Below are 20565 nucleotides of genomic sequence, written 5' to 3' on the forward strand. Positions count from 1 at the left end.
AGTGGATAAGGTACCTTCATGGGAAATATCCTCATGCCTTGGAGGAAAAAATGGAAATGAAATATTTAGAAATTTAGAAATTAGGAGGGTAGCTGCAATATTCACTGCACACAAACAAAAATGTACGTTGATAAAACAGAAGCTGACCTACTAACTGCTTTGGGAAATGCCGGATATATTAATCACAAATTTTCTATAATTGGCCTTTTTGTCAAAATTTTTAAAAATAAATAGAGAACATCAAAATCAATGCTTATTCACCCTGCTCATCTTTACCCACATGCTTTCCCAGCAAACATCCTTACTGCCTTTGATCTCATTTCTCCAGCCAAACAGATGCAGGTAGACATCAAAGAATGAAATAAAATGGAATGGGGACAGTAAGAAATAAAATGGAATGGGGACAGAGAAGGATTGTGAAGTTAGCTAAACATTATTTTAGGCTCACTGCCTAATTTCCTTTTTTGGGATGGGCTACTGTTTATTTTCATGGCTGATATATTGTTCACTTTTCTTTTAGACAACCTCTACAATATAGATCATATGTGAATGTTGAGGGCCCCCTCAGAGTCCATTTTATTTGGGGTTGACTTATTTTGCGACTCTCTTAGTAAAACACCTCTTATCTTAAAAGTCACTAATCGGCTTTTTCCATTCCTCAGCAGTTTATTGATTTTCAAGAATATCTTTTCGGAGAAAGAACATTTTCCAAACTTTAGGGCAGTAACTAAAATACCCTAGACAGGAAGAAAATACCCCAGACAGGAAGAATGTCTGTCCAAGACTTACTGGGCATGGTTTGCCTGGAATTCAAAACCACACCAAACAAAAAGATGGCATTACAGGAGATAAGGCATGTTATATAAATGACCCAGGAATTGGCACTTAATAAAAACTGAGCCAGCAGAACTGTCAAGAAAAATCCCAGGCATGTGTAGCAAGTAGCCCCTGGATTGGCCCTTACTAAATGAACAGGATGTTATTTGTCTCACATCTGCTCAATCTGGAAGACAGTATTCTCTAGTGATTTTATAACAAATATGTTTTAGTGGACTGGTGTAAACATCTCTCAAATTTACAATTAGCTTGGCTCAGGATCTAGTTGTAAGAGAGTGGTATTTATCATGTGCCTGAAGTTGAGAAGATTTGCTTTTTATCATCAGTCTATATTGGGGTTTATCAACATTGTTACCATTTGGGGCTTGAAAATTCTTTGTTGGGGCGTGGGCAGCTATCTTGTGCATTGTGGGATGTTGTGCAGAGTCCCCGACTCTTACTCGCTAGATACTAGTAGCAAACCTCAGTGGGGACAAACCACAAATATCTGCAGACATTGCCAAATGTCCCCTGGGGGTGACATAGTAACCTTGATTGATATTCACTGGTATAGAATAGAACTGTACTGTCATTAGTATCATTTTTATTAAAAATGGGAACTAAGCAGGGCAGTATGCATTTTTATTATTTAAATTAAAAAAGGGAACATAAGTTGGGCATGATTATACCTAGGGAGACTGAGACAGGAAGGATTCAAAGTTTGAGGATCCTTAGCAAAACCCTGTCTCAAAATATGTGTGTGTGTGTGTGTGTGTGAGTGTGTGTGTGTGTGTGTGTGTATGTTTATTGAGACAATAATAAAATGGGTTGGGAGTGTAGCTCAATGGGAAAGCACCTGTGGGTTCAATCCCCAGTACCTGGAGGGAAAAAAATAAGAACTTGATTATTTTGCTTTGCTTCAAAAAAGGCTCTTTGGACCAAAGGCAAGTTTTTCCTGTTTTCTTTCTGTGTAAATGAGGGGCCTCGAGGTAGATCTGAGGGTCTAGTCCAGCTTTTGCCCAGTGTTAAGTGAGTGCAGGGAGCATTAGTAGCTTATCCTCAGTCAAATCTAGAGATTTGAAAGTCTCTAGATTTCATCCAAAGATTTTATATATATATATATAATTTACATGTAGTGTAATCATGTGACATTTAACTCATGTGAGAAATTAAATTAAACTCTGGACTTTCCCCTCTTGAAAGACTGACCTTGAAGTGAACCTTTTCAGATGGAAGAACACAGCAACAGAGAGTGCCACAGAGAAATCTGCAATCCCCTCTTGAGACCCGCTGAACAGATACTGCAGGGGAGCCTGGGTTCTGAGGTGAGGTTCTCAACCCCAGCACCACAGATCCCTGGATTCGTCTGTCAGCAGCTACTACAGTGCATTCAAAATAGGATTCAGGATGTGGTCCAAAGGCAAGTTTTTGATGAGCTCAATAACCTCATCTTGTTTGACAAAACTACTTTGGACCAACTCTGTAAGGAGTTTCCCAGCTACAAGCTCATCAGCCCAGCTGTGGTCTCTGGAAGACTGAAGAGTCATGGTCCTGGGTCAGGACAACCCTTCTGGAGCTCCTTAACAAACTCTCAGCAAATTAGTCTAAAGGTGCAGTGCTCCAGTAATTGACATAGAAAATACAAAGCGGGTGGTGTCCTAGCTGCTGGTAAAGATGCATGAATGGGTCAAATCAATTATAACAAAGAAAGCTTCATCAAAATTAAAAAATGGGATCGAATTTCTCAAACAACAATTGCTGCAAAGCTTTCTGGGACTCTCCTCATGCATAAAGTGAGATATTCTCATTATCTAATTTCCTCTCAAGTTCATGAGGATATTGGCACCCACATTCTTTTGAGACGGCCTTGTTCAGAAACCTTCTGTGGCTCCCCATTGGGTGTGGCAGGGCTTCTCAACCTCAGTGCTATTGATGTGGGACTGACTAACTCTTTGTGGTGGGGGCTGTCCTGGGCATTATGGGATGTTTAGCTGTATCCCCAGCCTCTCCTGGTTGCCACTGATACACCCTCAGTGTGAGAATAAAACAAATGTCTCCAGACATTGCAAATTTTCCGGGGTGGGTGGGGTGGGTATGATCCTTGTCTGTGAGAGTCCTATTCTTTCATCATCACTGTCTTTCTTGTACATGGTACATATCAGCCTGAAGTCTGTATTTGTTAAGTAAAGGAATGAATGGTGAAATAGTTTCCTTTCCTGAGAACCTGCCAAAAGACCTGACTGATGTGTACAGTGACCACTGATACTTGCCCCACCCACACCCACACCCCCAGCAAAACATAAACCCATATTTCTCCGGGCTGAAAATTCCAGAAACATGCATTTACTCATTTAGACTAGTCCCTTTGAATTATGTGTTCTTTGGATCAAAACAAACTCTATACAAAATTAATAAGAGCTGAGTACTTGATAAGAGTCAGACTCTTTAGTAGATGCTTGGCATCTGTGAGTAGCTTGGCCAAGTCACGTCCCTGATGTGTGTGGCCTAAGCCAGGCATCCCAGCAGGGCTTACAACAAAGCCTTTTCTCTTCCACTAGGCTCTGCTGATTTGTAAAGGAGTTTACAAGGATAGTTATGACAGTGTCCTAACATGTATGTACAGACAAACCAAGGAGGTCAAAGAGAAGCTCTGAGTCAGGCCCTGACAGGCAGAGCACACCACTGCCTATGTGAGACCCTTCTCCATAAACCCTTTCTGCACATGCTTGAAATCCCTCCTGTCAATGCAGTTCCTGGATACAGGCATTCTGCTGAACCCAACAGATTTAAAACAGATGAATTAAGCTGTCATTTTCATGAACACGCTCTTTTTAAGCTAAACATGCATTGTCATGGGTTTGGATCTTAAATATCCCCCAGAAGCTCATGTGTTAAAGACTTGGGTCCCTGTGATGGTGCTATTGGGAGTTGGTGGGATCTAGCTAGATCTAGTTAGATCTAGCAGCACACTGTGACACATTCTCAGCATTGTGAACTTCTAGTCTGGCCTCCAGGAATATTATGGAAAGATGGGCATCAGGGGGAGTATGCTATAACAGCACACAAGATAGGGTGTGCCACAGGGGAGAAGGATGCTGCCAGCAGAGTGGGGGACAGAAAAGGGTGAGTAAGGAAACTATTTCACTTATGTCCTGATGAGGACACTTCTGAAAGTCACCACACAGGACACGGGGGCAACAGTAGTAAACTAGGGCACATGGCCTTCACTATAAAATACTGGGTAGCACTGTACACTAATGTCCTTAGCCAAATGGGGGGGGGCAACAGCTGGCCTAGCCCTTCCTAATGGCATCTGTCTGCCTACAGCCCAGTCTGATGACCCTGGTAAGGGCCTGCTACCTACAAGTGCAATGAACACAAGTGCATGCAACACACAAGCCACAAATGGGGGCTCATTGGGGTGGGGAGTGAGGAAGAAGGCTCTAAAGCTGCACTTTTGTGTAGATAGGGTCACGAGCTTTGCCTATGTGGAGCCAGTCTGCTGAGGCTGGGCCCTGATCTTCATAGGAGCTTCTGCAGTCAGGAACCAGACAGAAATCCCTCTCTCTGGGGGAGTTTCCATCTGACCAGGGGAAGGCAGGACAACATGTAAATGTGTACATCAGCCAGTGACCAGTGCTGTGGAGAAAAGTAAGGAAAAGTGGAGTTGGTGGTGAGGGGAGAGGGACTAATGGGGGAAGGGAACACAGGTGAGGTGAGTGTAGGGAGGTTCCTCTTGACCTTGAGAACTTTCCACACTCTGTCCCTATTCTACGTGGGGAAGAGAGAGGAGTGTCCTGGATGTCCCTGGGTGGAAGGAGAGAGTAAAGCAGAGTGATACAGATCCTGCGGAAAGGCTGGGTGGGGAGGGACCAGCTCTGAGGTCTCTGAGGGCACCTATGGAGTCCTCAGCTTCTGCCGGACTGATAAACAAACTGTGCAGGGGCCACTTTGCCTCTGGGTCTCCTCCCTGGCTCACTCCTGGCTCATTTATGACTCCAAGTTTTCACTCATGTTGTTTGCACTGCCCAGAATGTTCTTTATTCCTTCTGTGTAACTCAAGTTTTTTTTTTTATTTTTTTTTTTTAATTCAGGGCTGTTCTGACTTCCCACTTACTCCAGGAGCCTGCTTGGTTAAGGATGGAAAAGCAATTGCCCTGTTCCCTCCACAGGATCCTGCAACATGGAGAATCCCACTCTTTGAATTCTCCTGGAAACTGATTTCTGTGACTCCTGTTCCCCACATGTAACTGCAGGACTGGAGTCTCAAGAGTGTACTCTGAGTAGCTGGATAGGACCCTGCACTGAGAAGGGCCCAGACTTGGTCAAATATTCTGTAGTCACTGTCTTGAAATTCCTAATAATATTTTAACATGGGACCCACAATTTCATTTTGAACTGGGTCCCACTAATTATGTAGCCAGTCCTGTCTAACCACAAATATTAACATGAAGCAATAGCTAATCATAGCTTTGATTATAAAATATATACTCTGAATATGAATCAGTTACAGTAAATTGACATAATTTACCACAGTCTGGGAAAAGTCACAAGTTATTTTAAAGATCTTTATGCCCTTACCATAATCCTTTTCATGAAGAAATGCTTAGTAAAGATAAGAGATCAGGAATGACTAAACTTTTATCACTCTCTGTCAGAGTGTTAAAGCGTGGATAAGAAAAATCAATGAAGACTTCCCCAGGTCACAGAAATTAGTAGTGGCACCTAGACCAAGGAGTTGACATTTAATAGCAATTAAATTGCATCTAAAGAACTTTTCTAGTGAACATGAAAACTCTCAATGAAATTTTGAATTTTTACTTATAGCTCCAATGATGTAACCTTTAGGATGAAGCTAGAGATCCCTCCTATTGAAGGTTCCTGAAAATAATAGTTTTATAATGAATGGTAGGAAAGAGGCAGGAGATTGTCTCAGAGACTCCAGAAGGGACCAGCCCTGCCCATGCCTTGGTTTCTCCAAAACTGTGAGAAAATAAATTTTTGAGGTTTTTAAGCCAGTGAGATTCTGGTCATTTATTATAAAAGTGTTAGAAAATTAAGAGTCCTCAGAGATAAAAAGACTTTTTAAGAACTGGGGAAAAATATGCATGATATCTAAATCTAAAAAATCTAGATCATTTGTCTACTTTATAAATAAATGAGGAACATAAACCAGGACTGGTTATATGATAAAATACATTCAAAGAAATCATCAGACTTTATTTTATTTTCTACCTTTTTGCAAGAGAGGAAGAAAGAGATGATGAAGAAAGAGGGGTATGAGGGTAAAGAGTGAGAAATACAGAGACAGAGAAAACTAAACAAAAGGCACAATTGAGAGACACAAATAGAAGAATAATAAAATAATGATAGAGGTTAACAACAAATGAATACTTACTACAAGGACCAGGATATCATAAGTGCTTTAGAGGCATTCCTTAAACCTCACAACATTCCCATTTTACAGATGAGGAAGTTGAGGCCAAGGGAACCAAGTTCTTTGCCAAAGGTCATATTGTGGCCAGGAGTGCTAAAGCCATCTATGACAACCTCGCCACATTTTAAATATGGGAGGAAAGGATGGCCATCCAGATACTGGGGGCTCTGGGGTTTGAGTTTTAGAATTCAGCCACAAAGTGTTATTGGAGAGACTATTCTGGAGTGCTGGGGGTGTGGTTCAGTGGTAGAGCACTTGTCAAGCATATGTGAGGGCCTGGGTTTGATCCCCATCATCACAAAAAAAAAGGAAGAAAGATTATGCCAGTTACATGTGAGTGCCTCTTCCAGTCAACTACATAATATAAAATGAGCTAAGTCCATACAAATATGCCATGCTTATATAATTATAACACACTAATTTAAACAAAATAATAGACCAGGTGCAGTGGCACATGCCTGTCATCCCAGCGGCTTGGGAGGATGAGGCAGGAGGATAAGTTCAAAGCCAGCCTTAGCAAACCTAAGCAACTCTTCAAGACCCTGTCTCTAAATTTAAAAGGGGATGTGGATATGGTTCAGTGGTTAAGCACCCCTGGGTTCAGTTCCTAGTACCAAAATAATAATAATAATAATAATAATAATAATAATAATAATAATAGAAGGGGGATAGGTAGAGTACAGCAAGCAGATCAGGGGCAGGGAGGAGGAGGAAAAGGGAAGGTACTAGGAAATGAGACTGAGCAAATGATGTTATGTGCTTGTATGAATAGGGCTTAATGAATCCCACTATTGTGTATAATTATAATGCATCAATAAGAAATAGAATTTCTTAAGTCATATGATTTGCCCAGACTGAGTCAGGAGGATACACACAATTTGAACAGACTAATATCAATGGATGAAATTGAAGAAGCCATCAAAAGACTACCAACCAAGAAAAACCCAGGACCAGATGGGTATACAGCGGAGTTTTACAAAACCTTTAAAGAAGAATTAATACCAATACTTTTCAAGTTATTTCAGGAAATAGAAAAAGAGGGAGCTCTTCCAAATTCATTCTATGAGGCCAACATCACCCTGATTCCGAAACCAGACAAAGACACCTCAAAGAAAGAAAACTACAGACCAATATCTCTAATGAACCTAGATGCAAAAATCCTCAATAAAATTCTGGCAAATCGAATACAAAAACACATCAAAAAAATTGTGCACCATGATCAAGTAGGATTCATCCCTGGGATGCAAGGATGGTTCAATATACGTAAATCAATAAATATTATTCACCACATCAATAGACTTAAAGATAAGAACCATATGATCGTCTCGATAGACGCAGAGAAAGCATTCGACAAAGTACAGCACCCCTTTATGTTCAAAACATTAGAAAAACTAGGGATAACAGGAACTTACCTTGACATTGTTAAAGCTATCTATGCTAAGCCTCAGGCTAGCATCATTCTGAATGGACAAAAGTTAAAGGCATTCCCTCTAAAATCTGGAACAAGACAGGGATGCCCTCTATCACCACTTCTATTCAATATAGTTCTCGAAACACTGGCCAGAGCAACTAGACAGACAAAGGAAATTAAAGGCATAACAATAGGAAAAGAAGAACTTAAATTATCACTATTTGCAGATGACATGATTCTATACCTAGAAGACCCAAAAGGATCTACAAAGAAACTACTAGAACTAATAAATGAATTCAGCAAAGTGGCAGGATATAAAATCAAAACGCACAAATCAAAGGCATTTCTGTATGCCAGCGACAAAACTTCTGAAATGGAAATGAGGAAAAGCACTCCATTCACAATATCCTCAAAAAAAATAAAATACTTGGGAATCAACCTAACAAAAGAGGTGAAAGATTTATACAATGAAAACTACAGAACCCTAAAGAGAGAAGTAGAAGAAGACCTTAGAAGATGGCAAAATATACCCTGTTCATGGATAGGCCGAACTAACATTATCAAAATGGCGATATTACCAAAAGTTCTCTATAGGTTTAATGCAATGCCAATCAAAATCCCAACGGCATTTCTTGAAGAAATAGATAAAGCAATCATGAAATTCATATGGAAAAATAAAAGACCCAGAATAGCAAAAGCAATTCTAAGCAGGAAGTGTGAATCAGGCGGTATAGCGATACCAGATTTCAAACTATATTACAGAGCAATAGTGACCAAAACAGCATGGTACTGGTACCAAAACAGGCGGGTGGACCAATGGTACAGAATAGAGGACACAGAGACTAATCCACAAAACTACAACTTTCTTATATTTGATAAAGGGGCTAAAAGCATGCAATGGAGGAAGGATAGCATCTTCAACAAATGGTGTTGGGAAAACTGGAAATCCATATGCAACAAAATGAAACTGAATCCCTTTCTCTCGCCATGCACAAAAGTTAACTCAAAATGGATCAAGGAGCTTGATATCAAATCAGAGACTCTTTGCCTGATAGAAGAAAAAGTTGGCTATGATTTACATATTGTGGGGTCGGGCTCCAAATTCCTTAATAGGACACCCATAGCACAAGAGTTAATAACAAGAATCAACAAATGGGACTTACTTAAACTAAAAAGTTTTTTCTCAGCAAAAGAAACAATAAGAGAGGTAAATAGGGAGCCTACATCCTGGGAACAAATTTTTACTCCTCACACTTCAGATAGAGCCCTAATATCCAGAGTATACAAAGAACTCAAAAAATTAGACAATAAGATAGCAAATAACCCAATCAACAAATGGGCCAAGGACCTGAACAGACACTTCTCAGAGGAGGATATACAATCAATCAACAAGTACATGAAAAAATGCTCACAATCTCTAGCAGTCAGAGAAATGCAAATCAAAAGCACCCTAAGATACCATCTCACTCCAGTAAGATTGGCAGCCACTATGAAGTCAAACAACAACAAGTGCTGGCGAGGATGTGGAGAAAAGGGTACTCTTGTACATTGCTGGTGGGACTGCAAATTGGTGCGGCCAATTTGGAAAGCAGTTTGGAGATTCCTGGGAAAGCTGGGAATGGAACCACCATTTGACCCTGCTATTGCCCTTCTCAGACTATTCCCTGAAGACCTTAAAAGAGCATGCTACAGGGATGCTGCCACATCGATGTTCATAGCAGCACAATTCACAATAGCTAGACTGTGGAACCAACCCAGATGCCCTTCAATAGATGAATGGATAAAAAAAATGTGGCATCTATACACAATGGAGTACTATGCAGCAATAAAAAATGACAAAATCATAGAATTTGCAGGGAAATGGATGGAACTAGAGCAGATTATGCTTAGTGAAGCTAGTCAATCCCTAAAAAACAAATACCAAATGTCTTCTTTGATATAATGAGAGCAACTATGAACAGAGCAGGGAGGAAGAGCAGGAAGAAAAGATTAACATTAAACAGAGACATGAGATGGGAGGGAAAGGGAGAGAAAAGGGAAATTGCATGGAAATGAAGGGAGACCCTCATTGCTATACAATATTACATATAAGAGGTTGTGAGGGGAATGGGAAAATTAACAAGGAGAGAAATGAATTACAATAGATGGGGTAGAGAGAGAAGATGGGAGGGGAGGGGAGGGGGGATAGTAGGGGATAGGAAAAGTAGCAGAATACAACAATTACTAATTGGGCATTAGGTAAAATTGTGGATGTGTAACCGACGTGATTCTGCAATCTGCATTTGGGGTAAAATTGGGAGTTCATAACCCACTTCAATCTAATGTATGAAATATGATATGTCATGAGCTTTGTAATGTTGTGAACAACCAATAAAAAATAATAAAAAAAAAATTAAAAAAATGAATAAATGTGATAGAGTTTTATAGCTACAACTATCATCCACTTCACTTGACCCCATCAAAAATCCAGATTTATGTACAGTGACATATTTTTTCATAGCAAATAATATACCTAAACTGGAGAAAATTTCATCTGAATAGATGTTAGTAACTACCAAAGCAATATGTGTTTTCTGAATAACAGAATCTTAATATAAAGTCATAAATTTTCTTTAAAAATAATTACTCTGAATTCTTTCAGATTAACATTAACACTTTCCTAAAAAAATAGAATTTTAAAAGTTACATTTAATTAAAAACATAAACTGAGTTAAATTACAGTGATTTTCTCTTGATAAATAATTTTCATTTTAGGGTGGAGTCTGTTATTTTTGCCATTCTTTAAATAAATACCTCTTCATGCCAAATAGGTGTGAATAACATTAGAAAATTTCAGCTTTAAATGAACAAGAATTGCATCAGCCTACAAGGTTGAAAAAGTACATAATCATTGATGATGTGAGGCATCACTGTAATTTGATTCCAAAAGTTTTAGTTCTGACTCTATTCTGGCTTTTCCTGTTTGCTTGAAAACAGGCACAGTAGATATGTGTGTGTAGTCAGGGACAGTGGCTGGAAGCTTTCTGATAGGATGGAGCACAGATTCTCAGTCTGTTGGGGCTTCTGTTCATTCCTCTTGACAAAGTTCCTGGATAGAGTAAGAAAAAGGAGTTTATATGGAACAGGCCTGACAGGGGCAAAAAAGTCTTGTTATAGGGTGAGGAATCAATTCTACTGGCAGTTGCAAATCTCAGAGGAGTCCGGAAAGGATCGAGCAAGGCCTGATAAACATGAAAATGTGATTATTTATTATTTTTATTGAACACTTACTCTATGCCCTGTACCCAATATCCTCAAATAAGAATGTAAATTATAAATCAAGAAAGTTTCAGAATAAAATCTATTAGAAGTCAACATAAAGAAACAGCTAGTGTAAAATTAAGGTTTAAAACAGAAATTCCAAGCAGACAGTGGAGACTTTGATAAGAAATTTCTTTCTCAGTTAGTGGCTTGTTACTAAAAGCCCACTGTTGTATTTATAGCACAGAACCGCTTTTGGAATGTTCTTCCAAAGTCCATGCAAAGTTTCCACTTACACTTCTTTGGGGGTGCCAGGAGGGCAAGGGGCAAGGAAGGACAGAAGGAATGCCTCCTCCAGCCCTGGTCACTCATTCTTAAGGTCAGTGGCACGAACAGTACTATTGAAAGCCACAATCAACTGCTGCCACTAGTCTGGGGTCTGTTAAGTTTCAAAGATGTCTATTTAAAACACATGAGAGAAGGCTCCTGTCTGGTTTTGTACCCCTCTCAACCTATTGTCTCTTCTCTACCTTTCTTTGTCTCAATAGCTGAAAATTAGAAGAGGCCACACTGAATAGATTCTGAGTTTTTAAGTGAACATTTTTGAAACTGGTGTTTTTCACTGATATTGAACACATCAGGTAGCAACAGTACTATTTAAGAAATAAAATGCACTGTATTTTTGTTTTAAAATGTCTGAACAGTAAATTTCCATTCAGAGTCCTAAGATCGAAAAGACTGACGTTGCTTTGAAGCCTATCAATCAACTAAATACGCGTGTGTATGTTTTTTTTAATTTAAGTTTTTTTAAAATTTTTAACATTAGCTCAGACACAGTATATACATGGAGAAGCTAGTCCATAAAGACATTATGGTAGGGCGCATAATTCCAATAGTATCTTCAAGCCAATATAATTGGAATTTTTGAGAGGAAGGAAAAGTATTTATAAGTCCAAGAAGATCCACTCTTTCTTCCATGGTAGCATATCCACAGGATGCCCCAAACCAGGGATTTCTGCCAAAAGTCAGAAAAACACGTTCTTAAGGCAGAAAAATAATGAAGGTTAAAATAGAAAACAGGAAGGAGAAAAAACAAACAAACAAACCATAGACTTTCTATGCTCCAAATTAGATCTGTCACTGTTTGGTGTTGGGGAACTATTAAGAGCCTCGGCATGGAACAAAACCTATATAATGCAATTCTTCAGCCTAATGCTAAATATGTAGGGCTGAATAATTCCATTCCTCAGTTGAAAGATAGCATACAAATGCCTGAGCCATTTGCCTTCTAAAAACAGAAGCAAGGAGACACACCAAACTCACATGAATGTCTATTATCTATAGACGCATGTTGGTTCTGGTGGAGGATCAGCAAGCAAGAGCAGAAAATCTGTTTCCCTGTCACCTCTGACCAAGGGTTATCTAGTCCCAACAGTCACTAGGGTTTACTGGCCCTAAAGGAACTGGGTTTAAAAAAGAAGGCAATTCATATTTTCTTTCTCGTGCCTGTTCTCTTTTACCTGAATGCTTCCTCTCAATCTATCCAGTCTTCTTGGTTGTCAGCCTATCTGCTGGGGTAAATTTCTAATTCTCTCTTGTCTCTCAGCAGCATGTCAAGCCAGGCAATGTGGCATCAGATTCCGTACCTGCCCTTTTGGGACAACACAGTAAAAGAAATAGGCCATAATTTTCTGACGGCAGGTCATAGGTACAAGTGCTGATCTAAAATGGAGATGACAGTCATTCTTGTTTTATAAATACACATGGGAAAGTCACTTCAGAGGCTTCCCTATCTTTGTTTGGTCTGGGCAGCAGGACCCAGCTTGGCTAGGCAAGGAGGGTAGCCCTGCACCCAGAGCATACACAAAGCAACTGGCTGATATCTCTCCTCATCATTTGCTTTCACAGCTGGCTACACAGAAAAGAGGGAGGTAGCACTGCTGAAAACAAAGGACAAAACCCAAAATGTGAAATGGCAACTGTTTTCACTTGCTCAGAGACAGCAAGTTTCTTTACCGCTACTCAGAGTGGAAAAGTACAGCTCAGCTTCCGCGAGAACATCTCTAAGCACAGAGTGGGCATGCTCTGTTTTTTTTTCACTGGACATGGGAAGGGAAATGGATCTGATTATCAGGAACTAAGTCAATACACAGATAGGTGTTTCTAGGCAGAAGCACTCAGCAAGCTGCTTTCTGAGGCCTCCGGTTGGATTCAATACAAGGCAACAGTATTAAGTAGGAAGCTCAAAGTGAGAAACAAATGAATTTTCGGTCTCCTGACAGGACCACCAGATGGAAACCACAAACGGACCCTCCCTACCTGCTCAGCTGTGACAAAGGAAGGATGCAGCGTCTTACCTTGAATTTGTGTGTCTTCTCATAGTTGAAGTGGTTGTCCTTGTGTGTGAGGGCAGCCCTTGGAACCAGGGAGGAGATCTGTGAACAGGCAAAGAGTTTGAGAGGAGGCCAAAGCCAGCCGCCTTTGACTCCCACCATCACCCCCAACGCCATGGCCAGCAGCTCTTGGCGCTTCCTGCCTTGCTTAGACTTCCAAACCACAGCGCACTTTTTCTCATTTTCCAGCCACAGTTCCTGGGAGAACATAGTGCCTGGATCTCAGATCTTTCTAGTTTCCCCTGCAGAGCTTGGGAAGCTCTGTGCTGTCAGGGTCTTCCAACTGTGGCTAATGTTAGGCAGCAGATTTGAGGCAGCTTCATCCTGTCTGCAGAGGACTCCGGCATGTGACCTGGAAGGGCCAGTTTGAGTGATGGAGGGGGCTCTGCTTCTGAATAAGGACAGGCCTGTTTTGTGCTATGTCTTAAGGCCAGCGTGTGCCTGGAACAATAGCACACATTCACGTGTAGAGCAACCCCCAGAAGTGGCATCCAGTTAGCACTGAGGATCCAGGAGGCAGGGGCAGGCGGATTTCCTCCTCCTGCCCCGGCACTTTGCAAAAGAGAGACCTCTCCTACTTAATAGCACATCCCCCCCACCCACCGCCCCCTCGCTCTCTCTCTCACACACACATACACCCCAACTAGCTCTGATGTTCAAAGTCTGAGGCTGTATCCAATTATTCTGGTTCTCTGAACCCCATCCTGGGCTGAACTCCAGCAGATTAAACCTTCAACCCTGATGATTGTTTAATCTTACAGGGATAAAGTCTCATCCCTTTTTGCCAAATCTACCCCAGCACTTGAGAGCTTCATCTTTATTCTTATGCATGCATTAAATTGGAACAATCTGAGCACTGACTGGAATATGGAAGAAGAGCAGAGCATTTCAGCTCTGAGTTCTATAATCAAAGTTAAAAAAATAAGAGGCAAGACTTGTTGCTTGTAGGATGCCCCCTTATTTCTCCTCTCTCCTCCTTCACACAACCTCCTCCAAACGCACACAAATATGAAAATATTTCTTAACTAAAACCAAAACATAACAGTTGTTTTTCTTTTGAATAAAACAACCTTAATGCTCAGTCTGTTGGTGTCACAGTCTCTCCAAAAGTCCTGTATGCTCTTAAAAGGATCATCTATTTGATGGCCTCCTGTGAGACCATAGTTGTTGCTTCTGGGGCTCATCGTTACTAGAAGTGAGGAAATTGTCATGTCTTGAGTGTATTCCTGATCGATTGGTGAACTTTAACCCTGCTCATGCCAGACAGCAAAATCAGGACTTTGGAAACAGAAAGTCAGAAGAATGCAGATGTCTGAATCATTATGGAGATGGACAGTCCACAAATTTCATCCTGCCCTCTAATGAGATGTGGTCCCACGTGTCAGCAGAGTTTCCCAAGTAGCCTTGTGGAAGGATCACAAAACAGTGATCCTTTCCTTGTGTAATTCTCTACTTCCATATTTCACCATCATTTCAACTGGGTTCAGAAGTTCATTCTCCCATTCTGTTACCTTCAATAATAATAAGAGCCACTTTTTTATATTGAGCATGATAACTCCAGCTGTGCCAGATGATGCTTACAATGTATTACACACACTTACTCATTTAATCTTTGGCACATGGACATGAGGAGTAAGATTTTTATCCCCATTTGATGGATGAAGAGATTGAGGCATTGAGAGGTAAAAAAAAAAAAAAGTAATCTGTCAAAGATATGCAGTGACAGAGCCAGGACTAGAAGACCAGGCATTTGAATCCAGCATCCAACCTCCTAAACACTGTGCATGGCTGCCTGAGCTTAGCAATTTGCTGCCTGCCATGTCGTGTCACCACACCCTGTCAGAGGCTTCATGTAAAATTGCGGTCACGTCTACCTCCCTTTTACCTTTCTTACCCCATAATAACTCAGACCCCAGTTATCATTCCAGTCCATCTAACACACAGCTGCACAGCACCGCTGAATCCACTCAGCCCTCCCCATCTGCTCATAAAATTCCAGGGCTTCTCTGTGGATTAAAGGCATCCTGCATTGCAGGGTTTTCATGATCTGGTTCCAATATATCTAGCTCATCTTATTTCCTTACACAAATCCAACAAAATCTCTTTTCTGATATGCTCAACTTCTTACCCTGGAAGCTTGCTCTGTCCTTTAGAATATTCCAGGATCATTTCAACATGTCTACATATTCACCAATATTCACATTCTAATTCAAATGCCTTCCTCTCCAAAGAGACTTTTCCAAATTCCTCCACTGGAGGAAAAACGGTCCTCTGAAATCCCATAGTTAGAGAAAAAATTTATCCATTTTTTTCTGATTGTACTGTCCATGTCTTATGTGGCAGTGATTTATAACTGGTATTTTCCACTGTCACACTGAGAGACCTTTGTGTCATGCCTGTGCCTCATCTGACTTTGTTTCTCCTAATTAGGCAACAATATCAAATAAGAGCCCTTGCCATGGCAGACAATGGATAAATATAAGGTGCTGGAAAACCCTTATGCATCCAGGAAGCCAGAGCTGTGGAGGATGGCAGACCAAGGAGTCTGATGGCATGGGGTGTCCCACCCACCATCTTGGCCTCCCCGTGCCTTAGCTTCTAAGGTCCTGAACCTCCAGGGGTCTGCCTTCCCGATGGGCTCCACCAGACCCCTTTTTCCTCTTTCCCAGTGTCCACTCCCCAAGAACAACTGTCTCTGATGGAGGCTTGACATACATTTGCAAGTTTTCCAATGCTTGGCCTAATGGTAAAAAGCTGGAGACAAGAAATAAGGATTTTTTTCCAAACCTTCACTGCTAGCAAACCAAGAGAGAAACATTTGGATGGCTGGCCAGCCAACCATGTTGGGTAGGAACAAATTCTGCAATCTCAACTAGGCTAATCTCCTGAATATACAGTTTCAGAATCTGATAAACTGTAGGTATTTGAAAACTGAGCAGACAGGGACTCCTTCTTCTTTTGGTATATGGATGGTTGAATACAAATTTTAATATTTCTTTTATGTCCATGTCTTTATTTCTAATGAATAATTTTTATTCCTATTTGTGACAGTGATTTCTTTTTCATATATTTGTTCAATGGGATTGACTCACACACAAGACCATTCAGACATTCGAAGGAACCACACACTGCTCCCTTAAGATCCTTCTCTAAGGGACTGGAGTGTTCCATTGGAACAAGCATGATTGTGAATAGTGTGGATGGCCTCAGGTCACACTCTTACTAAAGGAAAATTATAACAACAGCCTCTTGTTGAAAACTTCCTTCTTGGAGAGCATGCTTACACAGAGCCCTTCTTTATCTAGGTACCTGAGGATGGCTCCTTGGCTCCCTATACATCTTATATGTTGTTGAATGCATTCTCTAGACACAGTAGACAGTGAGTACTTTTGCTGACAGTCTTTTCCTAACAGAATTTTCCATATGACCTATTTTCATCTATACATTCATGAGATGAAGCACATCTCCCTACACGACGTGTTTAAATCAGGGATTCTCCTTGAAACTGCTGACATTTGGGGCTGGGCAATTCTTTGTTGTGAGGGCTGCCCTGTGCATCCTAAGGTGTTCAGTGGCAGCCCTTGCCACTACTCACTAGATGTCAGTACAACTGTCCCACCCTCAATCCCTGCTGTGATCACAGTGGAAGGTCTGCAGACATTGCCAAATACAAGTCTCTACAGCATGTTTACTAGAGGCACTGTGCTCTTTGCCTATTTCAACTCACTGAAAATTTATAACCCTATGAGGTAGGTACTGTTATAATCATCTCCATTTTACAGATGAGGAAAAGAGAACTGAGAGTTTAAGTAACTTGTCTAAGGTCACACAGTTGGCACGTGATAGAACATAGGAATAACTGTCTATGTCCCCCACCCCTGAGAAAAAAAAATTCTTTAAATTTTTGTGGTGGTAAGATACTAATAACATAAAGTTTATCATTTTAACCATGTTAAAGAGTATAATTCAGTGGCATTCAGTCTATTTACAATTTTCTGCAACATGACTACTATCTAGTTCCAGAACTTTTCATCACTCTAAAATAAAGCCTGTGCTCATCAGCAATCACTCCCTCAGTCCTCCTTTCTGCATCGCTGGGCATCCACCTGTGGGCTCTCTCTCTGTAAATTTTCTTTTACCAAAGATCTCACATAAAGGAAATCATACAATCTAGGGCCTTCTGTCTGCCTTCTTTCCCTCTGCATAATGTTTTCCAGGATCTTTCATGTTGTAGCATACATCAGGACCTCATTCCTCTTTATTGCAACAAATAACTGCCCACTATAGGTATACCACAGTTTGTTGATCTATTCAACTGTTGATAGGCATTTGGATTGTTTTCACTTTGTGGCTATTATGGATAGTGCAGCTAATAACACAATGGTACAAGTTTTATTGAGCCCTTGTTTTCAATTCTTTTGGGTAAACCATAAAGCTATGCCTTTGTCCACCAGTCTAAAACTGCCTCTCATCCCAATAATGCTCACATTTAAAAATATGCAACAGACAAATGCCAGAATGATTCTTTCTCCTACTGCTGGCCTGATGACTAGCAGGGCTGCTGCTTTGTGAACTGATTTCCAAAAAGGGGATCCTCCCCATACCCTGTGGGAAACAGGGGAGGCTATAAATAAATGATAAAATAAGCTCACCACTTCCCTTTCCTTCTCCGCACCCCCACATATGAATAAAGGTCAGGATTCTAGTCACTGTTCTCCTTTTTCTATATGATCCTGCATCCAGGAAGGAACCAGGTAACAAGAAGGAAATGAAAGGTTGTCAGACAAAGACAAGGATGAAAGGTCAATGGGCAAGAAGATCCTGGATGAGAAGCCCTGTTGGGTGCCTGTGTACCTGGGATGGCAGGAGGAGGAGGACTCCCTCGTCCTCCAGCTCTGACTAAATAAACCTAGCATCCTAAGCCACAGGGGACCTTAGGAGTTCATCTACTTCCCAGGTTTCTCCACACCTACCTTCAGACAGGCCCAGCTCTGGTCCTCCAGGGGTCAAACCATCTGCCTTCTTAGTATCAAGATCTAGAGAAGACGATAGACCACCAGTCTACGGTTCTTCCATAGATCCCAAGGACATTCCCATGCTACATTTTAAGGATAGCTTATTGAAAATGCAATCCTCAGTCCCTGGACAGTCTCTCTTACTACTCTAACCAGTCTTTGGGCTCCCAGGCCCAATACATGGCTCTGTCTTGAGTCTGAATCTCTCTTAGGAGATGACAACCCCAGCTATTTTCCTGACGACAACCACCACCCTGCTACTGAGGCTTCTCCTGACTCTTACCAGCATATGAAATGAAAATCAATAACACTCATGCTAGAGAGGGGGTCTGGAGTGGAGGTCTCTAATCTGTTGGTGTTTGTGTGAATTGGGTTGTGTTTTTGGGAAAAAATAAATTTGGTGATGTATCAAAACACTCTTGGCTCACACCTGTAATTCCAGCTACTTGGGAGGCTGAGACAGGAGAATTGCAAGTTTAAGGCTAGCCTGGGAAACTTAGTGAGACCCTGTTTCAAAATAAAGATTTTTAAAAGGGCTGGCAATGCAAAAACCCAAAGGCCGAATGTTCTCTCTGATATGCGGATGCTAACACACAATAAAGGTGGGGAAAAGAAGTTCATTGGATTAGACAAAGGGGAATGATGGGAGTGGGGGATGGGAATAGGAAAGACGGTAGAATGAATCAGATAGAATTTCTTATGTCCATATATGAATATATGACCAGTAAAACTCCACATCACGTACAAAATTTTAAAAAGTAAAAAAAAAAAAAAATGGCTGAATATGTAGCTCCATGGTATTGTGCTTGCCTGGGTGCATGAGACTCTGGGATCCAGTCCCCAGCACTGTGACAACAGCAACAACAATAACAAAAATCCCAGACTCAAAAACATTCATGTGTACTAATCCAATGATTCTATTTCTAGGATTTTCTTAAGCAGGTCTTGAGATAACAATTTAAATAGACAAATGCAGAGAAAATGGTAATGTTAATAAAAACAATATCAAGAAGTGAGAAAAAGCCAAAACATTCAATATAGGGGAAAGGCCACATAAATTATGGCATAAACATGAAAAGTTATCAGGTAAACAATAATCCAAATGATTTAAATAATATCTAATGGTAATAGAATTAACTCTGGGTGGAGAAATCTTCATTGACCTCTATTTTCTTGTATATATTTTTCTGTATTTTTGGAGTTTGCTATAGTGATTATGTTCTAGTTCTGTTATATAAAAAATACTTTTGAAGTACACTATAAAACTTTCTTAGATGATGAAATTTTAATGTCCTAAGTTAGTTTTGAGTTCATTGAATCTTTCCTCTTCTTTTTATGGGAGAAGCTGATGAGGGCCAGAGGAGTTTGATGATTTGCCCCTCATCACAGAGCTATTGAGTAACTGGATCCGGAGGCAGATCCAGACCCAGAGCTCCTGCCTGAGGTCCTCTAGTTCTCCTCACACTTGGGCAGGCTTTGGAGTCTCCTGGAGGGCTGGTTTGCTGCAACTTGCCCCAGAATTCCTGCTTCTGTCTGTGAGAGGCCAGGCTTGTGCATTTCTAATGCATTCCCAATGATGCTGATGTTGCTGGTCCTGGGGTGTCCTGGAGGACCCCTGTTTTATGCTTTCTTCTGCACCTGTGGATGCAGTTTCCTGATAAGAGCATCGCCTGGAGAAAAAAGACCTTCCCCAAAATGCTCAAGTTCTACCTCAGACCCGCTGAACCCAGCCTGATTGATTCCATGTGTGCTGAACACTTTCTCTTACTACCAGGTAAATCTTTCTTCTCCCTGAGAACTGCCCTGTGAGTGTCTCCTCTCTCCTTTGCTTGTGGTTTTAGGGCATGAAAGAGGAGTAGGCCAACAAAGACATATGACTCAATTGCAAACTCATTCCCATGACTTCTGAAGAAACAGGAAAGGCCAGAGTGGGGGCCTGCTATCTTTCCTGCCCCGTGCTAGTTAGAGAAGTATAATTGTGGTTTTATTTGAGCTCATCTAAACATCACATATAAATGGTTGACCTGCCTCATGCCTAAAATATTTGCTGACCTCTAAACTTGGTACACTCTGGTCTGAAGTAAAGAGGACTTTGTCTTCAATGGTTGGACATGCCCAGCTGCTGCCTGATTGCTGTTCAAGGACAGATGGCCATCCTCAGGATGAGGAATTCAAAAGTACCAAGGTAGGTAAGGAGGGGAGATCTCTAATCTGTTGGTGTTTGTGTGAACTGGCCCTCCCAGAACTTGCCTC

The 20565-nt window shown here is 41.0% G+C and overlaps 1 protein-coding gene across 8 annotated transcripts in view; it reads right to left on the reverse strand.

Annotated features, from left to right (window-relative positions):
* The window catches only part of LOC144255831 (beta-chimaerin-like), a 110660-nt gene that overhangs the window by 25101 nt on the left and 64994 nt on the right, over positions 1 to 20565 (reverse strand). For 5 of the 8 annotated variants that reach the window (XM_077800811.1, XM_077800808.1, XM_077800809.1 and 2 more), the window contains exon 1: positions 13262 to 13507. In XM_077800811.1, the coding sequence (XP_077656937.1) occupies positions 13262 to 13507 (246 nt within the window). Of the gene's footprint in view, positions 1 to 13261; positions 13508 to 20565 lie in introns of those variants that run through there. The other 3 variants (XM_077800810.1, XM_077800807.1, XM_077800805.1) reach the window with 2 other exon arrangements.

Source organism: Urocitellus parryii, chromosome 7 (assembly GCF_045843805.1).
Source record: "Urocitellus parryii isolate mUroPar1 chromosome 7, mUroPar1.hap1, whole genome shotgun sequence".
Classification (NCBI taxonomy): Eukaryota; Metazoa; Chordata; class Mammalia; order Rodentia; family Sciuridae; genus Urocitellus; species Urocitellus parryii.